The sequence below is a fragment of the Ornithodoros turicata genome, chromosome 1, assembly GCF_037126465.1.
Source record: "Ornithodoros turicata isolate Travis chromosome 1, ASM3712646v1, whole genome shotgun sequence".
NCBI classification, from domain to species: domain Eukaryota; kingdom Metazoa; phylum Arthropoda; class Arachnida; order Ixodida; family Argasidae; genus Ornithodoros; species Ornithodoros turicata.
In genome coordinates this window covers 140,717,599-140,724,283 of record NC_088201.1, presented here as the reverse complement: position 1 = coordinate 140,724,283, position 6,685 = coordinate 140,717,599, and the positions used below count along the sequence as shown (strand labels likewise).

General features: G+C 48.5%; 1 protein-coding gene across 1 annotated transcript; it reads left to right on the top strand.

The window, feature by feature from the left end:
• Nucleotides 1–1,791: 1,791 nt before the first annotated feature.
• Nucleotides 1,792–4,383, top strand: LOC135386034 (52 kDa repressor of the inhibitor of the protein kinase-like). The gene has a single exon (XM_064615749.1). It carries the CDS (start codon nucleotides 1,792–1,794, stop codon nucleotides 4,381–4,383), a length of 2,592 nt encoding a protein of 863 aa, XP_064471819.1.
• Nucleotides 4,384–6,685: the final 2,302 nt, after the last annotated feature.

The window sequence follows — 6,685 nt, the reverse complement described above, 5'->3', positions numbered from 1 at the left end:
TGGTGAGCTATACGGCCACACACTTCGCTGGTGTATGTAGGTACACGAAACATCGAACAGACTTTGCCGTAACTGGGAATTAGCGAATACGTCGGAGAGACACCCTACAGTAAACGCCTCGGAAGTATTCTCGCTTTGAACGGCGCACTGGCACTACGTCGCTCGTGAGTTGTAGACGTGCAACGAAAGATTGCACAGAAGCCACGGATATCACTCTTGTGATCGCAATACTGTTTTGTCGGGCTGCATGTATGCTTTGTTTTTTCAGGAAACGTGATACAAATCATATAATGAATAGCAGCCAACAAGAAACAGCTCGCAATGTTCGTAGCAGACGGATTTTTCTACCAACCAAGGAGGGTGCTCTCTACCACAAACGTCACACTAGATGGGGTGTGATCTGCAGTTGGGCAGCGTTTCCGTAAATGAATTGCGCCGCAGTGAAACAACTTTGGGCATAAATATTTTGCGGGAATGCTTTTCACATACTGCTTTACAAGATGACAGCAGTTTTTGGCCATGTTGGATACCACTTTATGCTCCATTAACGGACCTCTGTATTCAACGACGGGCGACCTCGGTTATTTTGTTCCACAAGTTCCCAGTCGATACAACAGAAAAATATCTTAGGGTGTAGTGTTAGCTTGTGCATGAGTTATGGCTTCCCTTCACGTTTTTCGCGTATGGATCTGAAGCCCGTTTTCAGAAGGTATACTTTCATGTTGTCCAAGTTGGGAACAGGGAAGTTGAAAAGTTCGGCAACTGATTTGAGGTATTTGTTGAGGTTTGTCAGTTCTGTGGCCGGTAAGGCGGTTGTTCATTTGTTGACCGGTTTTACCAGTGTATTGCATTAAGGAGTCGGCGTATTCAATACAGTATATGACATTGGAGCTTGTGCATGCGAATGCATGCGTGATTGATAAGGTGAGCGTACTTGCTAGCTATGCTTTTGACACAGTTTTGAACGTGTCCGCATGTATTGCAACGTGGGAGGGTTCACGGCCGTGTTTGGGGCGTTGTAGTGCCGCTACCGTTCTGTCCCACGCTCAATTCTGCTAAGGAATATGAAATCACAGCCACACCTCCTCTGAATAATCGGTGATTTACACGATACACTAGATGTAACACCACTGATACCGACATCCCATACAACGATGGAATCGTACCTCTCAGTCGGGTTCCGCCGCAGGTCAAGCGCAAGGAAACGCCCACAAACTCTCTCCGAACTAACAGACCTAGGACCGGTTTCCCTAACGCCGATTAACATTTGAACCTAGATCAACGGTCCCTTACTTGAATTTAACGCCTAACTCTGCTTCACTAAAGGGAGTTATTGTCACTGAAACATTCACTACGCCATGAACTAACGTTTGTGAAAAATAATTCTGTGTTAACTTCAAGTATTAGCCGCCTTGATCTCCGTTCAAAGTTAACCACTGTAACCCAGTGGCGGATCCAAGGGGGGGGCGGTTGGGCGATCGCCCCCCCCCCAAAAAAAAACGTCAGTTTATGCATTGCATTTCCCTCTCCCCCTCCCCCACTGCGCGCTCCGGCAAAGAAACCGCCCCCCCCCAAACCGAGGGTCTGTATCCGCCCCTGGGGAGGGGGCACCTGCCCCCCCTGTCCCACCGTCCGACCCATGCCAACAACGGTCACGCGCTTGCTTTCACCAAGATGCCGCCTTCACTCTTTATTCTGTCTCCATGACAGCGCTTTCCTTCTTTCTCGCGCGCGACTCACGGCACGTGGCCAATTCCGCGTCTAAGCGGTGAGAACGGAGTCTGAAGTAAAATGAAGCGAGCGAGTCTTCAAAAGATTGACAGTTTCTTTAGTCGCGCTCCCAAGCATGCCTTGCAAACTTCAATTCAAGACAGCGAGGAGGTCGCGGCGCCGGCAATATCACAATCGGGTTCCTCTACGTTGCCCACGGATGACAGCGACGCGGACGCCAATCCTCAGATAGCGTGTGCCATGCCAGCAAGTGCTGTGGCTGACGGCAACGGTTCACGACATGAGCGCAGTCACAGTGCTGAACATGAATGCGAACTATCGAACACCATGAGTGACAGTGGAAGGAATGATGGCTCCGCTGCAGCCTTTTTACTAGACGTTGGAAGCTTTGTCGGGAAACATGTTGACGACTTCACTAAGCGGCGCTTGTTGGAATCTCATTGGCATCCAGCGGAAAACTACAGTTTCCCATACTCCGTCCACAAAAAAGGCGGCAAGGAAGAAAAGAGATATGTAAGCCACTCACATTTGAGCAAATTTAACTGGCTGGTTCTCTCGAAGTGCCAAAGTGGTCTCTATTGCAAGTATTGTGCACTCTTCACAACGGGGAGCGTAGGAGGGTACCAAAGGAATGTTACTCTTCAAAAGCTCGTTACAAAACCTCTCCGAACATTCGCGAGGCTACTTGGCAAAGATGGTGACCTCCCTCTGCATGAAGCAACTAGATACCACAAAGAGGCGGTTCAAGCCGCAAAAGCCTTTCTTGCCTGTGCCGATGCACCTGAAACGTGCGTCGCCAATCAAGTATCTTGTCAGCGACTTCATCAAGTGGATGAGAACCGGAAAAGACTCTTGCCTATCATAGACTCTATAATCTTTCTAGGGCGCCAAGGAATACCGTTTCGCGGACACAGAGACGACGGGATGCTTGCAGACTGTTCGCAAGGTACTTCATTAACGTCAAACGAGGGCAACTTTCGAGAACTTTTGCGGTTCCGGGTCGCCAGTGGGGACACAGAACTCCAAAAGCACCTTGCCAGCACGTCGTCCCGGGCCACATACATCAGCAAAACGACGCAGAATGAACTCATCCAGTGCTGTGGAGAGGAAGTCCTTGCCACGGTCACTGGGCGTGTGCACGAATCCGGCATGTACAGCGTTATGTTCGACGAAACCACTGACCTAGCTCACATGTCGCAGCTTAGTCTCATTTTACGCTACGTTCACAAGAATGTGGTTCGAGAGGACTTTGTACAGTTCGTCGATCTTCGTCGTGTCAGTAGCGATACTGATACCGGTATCAACATTGAAGAGCCCGTCTTGACAGGAAAGATACTCGGGGAACAGGTTGTAACAACACTGAAGACCTTAGGCCTCGACCCAGAAAAGTGCGTAGGTATAGCTACCGACGGCTGCAGCGTCATGGTGTCCGAGATCTGTGGCGCTGTGTCTGAGATCAAGAAACATGCGCCTAATGCGGTGCACTGCCCGTGCTTCAACCACGCACTCAACCTGTCTTTGTCCAAGTCCTGCAAAGTCCAAGCGATCAGAAATGCTGTTGGCATTATGAAAGAAGTAATTTCCTTCTTTGCGGCGTCATCGAAACGAAACGTGGTATTAAAGAGCACCCTTGGAGGCCAACTTAAAGGCCTTTGTGAGACGAGGTGGGTTGAACGGCACGACAGCGTTATACAGTTTCGAGAGTCCGTGGGCAGTGTGTCGAAAGCTCTTGATACCATTGCTGACTGGAAAGAGATGCAAAGCGCAGCGAAAGCAAAGACGCTCCGTGCTGCCATCAGTGACTCCGAATTCCTAGTAGCAATTGTTTGCTTGGCGGACATACTCGCGCACACTGTTCCACTGAGTCGTCTCTTTCAGAAGGAATATCTTGACGTTCGCACGGCTAGGAGCGCGTTGGCAGACACCATGACTGTTCTCCGCGACCGCAGAGAGAAAAGTGAAGAGGCATTTTCGGAGCTCTACAAGCAAGCCAGTGCCCTGGGAGAAGAACTGGGAACAGAGTTGCGGTCCCCACGTATAGCTAAGAGACAGACTCACAGGTGCAACGTCGCTACGGCCAATACAGAGAGCTACTACAGGATGTCACTGTACACTCCGTTAATGGATAATGTGCTGTCAGATTTAGAGACAAGGTTTACAACCGAGGCGGAAAGAGCATACGAGCTGTTCCTTTTTGTGCCCCCTCACACCTGTGCCACAGACGGCGTCGACAAGGAAGCTGTTTCTGCTATTGGGGAGCGGTATTCTGCGTTCATGGGGAATAGCGCGCCAATAGGACCACTTCTACTTCAAGCCGAGCTGAGGTTATGGCGCGAAAAGTGGAAGACCCAGACTGAGGTGCCGGGTACTGCTGTTGAAGCTCTGGACAAATGCGACAGGGAGGTCTTCCCTCTAATACGTACGCTTCTACAAGTACTGGCCACTCTCCCTGTTAGCGTAGCCAGTGCCGAACGGTCCTTCTCTACTCTCCGTCGGTTAAAATCGTGGATGAGGACACAGATGGCTGAAGAGCGCTTGACTGCGTTGGCATTGCTGCACACCCATAGGGACATTGCCATCGATACGCAAAGGGTCATCGATCGTTTCGCAAGTAAGGCTCGCGGACAACGGAGACTAGATTTTGTCATCTGAGTGATATTTATATACCAGTTCTCTGATGCACAATAAACATCAGTTTTGAGTTCACTGCATGTCAGTAACGCTATACAAAAATCACCTTTAACGAAGAAAAAACTGTCGCAGTTCCCCGCGGCAGGTACAGTAGAAGGGCCCCTTCTTGTCCCCCACCCCCACCGCACGCACAACAAGGCATAGGCATCTGAAGATTGAAAACACTATATAGAAATTCGCTTGAGACGTTGTCCGCCCCCCCCAAAATGAGGGTCTGGATCCGCCCCTGCTGTAACCAGGCCTTAGTTTTCAACTAAACTACACTCTACAACCGTTGGCGGATAAAGAAAGGATAAAAGGCGCTGAAACGTTAACAACAACAACAACAACAAAAAAAAAATAACAAGACAGAGAATATAAGCGCCCGCACGTTTTCACTGAAAGAAAAGTGGTCGTATTTCTTTGTTTTGTTTGTTGAGTGCCTCGCGAAACAGTGTGGCGGACAGAAGCGTGGCGCTTGCCAATATTCCCAAATTCGCAGGTCTGTCATTCCTGCAGGTTACATCACGTCGTGCAACGGTCGGCGTCTTGGTGGTGGTTAGATAGGCGGAGCTCGTGTCTCTGCCGCACTATTATCAATAATAAATGAAAAATACAGGCACATGAACACGATAAAAACACTACGCTTGAATGTAGAAGAGTGCCTGCACCTGAATGAGACCCTCACCGCCGCAAGACCGCCCCAAGACCCTCACACTGCGCCCCCAGGCAGCACAATGTACTGAAAGTCGAGTGCAATAGGGGTGGACGGGTAGGTGGAAGGCCTTGAACACACTCGCGAAACTAAAGAACATTGATGAGACACATACCGTCCACCCCTATTGCACTCGACTTTCAGTACATTGTGCTGCTTGGGCCGATACGAGGTTCTTCAGCAACAGAGAGTTCCCGTCGCGTGTCAAGTAAAGTTCACCACTAGGCACTCCAACGGACTTCCAAACAATCAAGCCGTTCTTCCCAAACACAAGCTCATCATCCAAAGCAACAACATGCTTTGACCCATTGAACGTGTCGAATCCTACAAATACCTGGGTGTAGACCTACATCTGACCTCTCATATAACATGACTATCGCCAACGCCCCTTCTAACGTCAGTCGTGGTCTTGGCTATACCCGTGCGCACGCATGGTATACACATGCCAAACACATCGCCTCAACTTAGATGTATGGCGTATCTCTCTTTTATCAGTTCAAAGTTGGAACATGCGTGCCCCATATGGGACCCTGTCATAGTTATCACTCCAAAAATATCGAAGACCTCGAAAAACGTGCAACCTGCTGTATTTGTCGGGATCTTTCCATCACGTACAAGTATTACTCTCCTTAGGAACTGCAGAAAAAATCCCGACTTAAACATAGGCCGCAAAATTGAGTGATTCTCACTTTCTTCACAAGTTTTATCATTCAATATTACTTACGCGGCCAATGCATGTCTCCATCTTCATACACCTCTCAACGATTACACCACGAACACAAAGTGCATCTCCTTGAAGCACGTACGACCTCCTTTGTTAACTCCTTTTTGTGACTGCTTCGTCCGAATAGAATAGTTCTTCCAGCCCACATATAGCTCTTACTGACCATATATGTTTGCCTCCGCTATAACAAAATACTCTACGTAATTTGTCCGCGTAACTTGACGCCTGTATCCCTAGCGTCAAGGGCAACTTCACTCGCCTGGTTCTTGGACGGATCGCCCTTGGAAGACCTGAAGCACAAAGTAGTTTCTCTTTCTGTGTCCTCTGTTCATTGTGTTTCTATTTTATTGATATTTTTAAAGCCCTACTCCCTGGTCTAGTGGTCTCCCAGGCCTTTGATTGTATGCTAAATAAACTAACAAGGGGCGTATTCACCCACCCCATACACGTTACATAATGACGAAACAAAAAACATAGTAGTCTTCTTAGTCTACAACAAAATCAGCAAAAACAGCACCCAGTATAACGGAACAGACTCGTGCACACCTCCCAGCTACAAAACACGCCGACACGTTCAACACACTCTGTCAGAAGCACAGCGATAAATTGCGCCCGCTTTATTATCAACGTATTCACATGCAGAAGCTCTAATGTTACACAGGATGTTTTCTTATCCTTTAGAGATTTACAGAAATGCTATGAGAGCAGCACTGATGTCATTTTTCTGTCTCGTTATGCGATCTGCGGTTATGTCTGGTTATGCGGTCAGGCGGACATCCTGTGGGAAAGCACATGCAACTACTGGGTGGCTAATTACCTAAAATTAATTAATTAACGTATTAATC

Bases quoted from the DNA above. Each gene is read 5' to 3' on its own strand.
- LOC135386034 (XM_064615749.1), top strand. From the start codon at position 1,792: ATGAAGCGAGCGAGTCTTCAAAAGATTGACAGTTTCTTTAGTCGCGCT.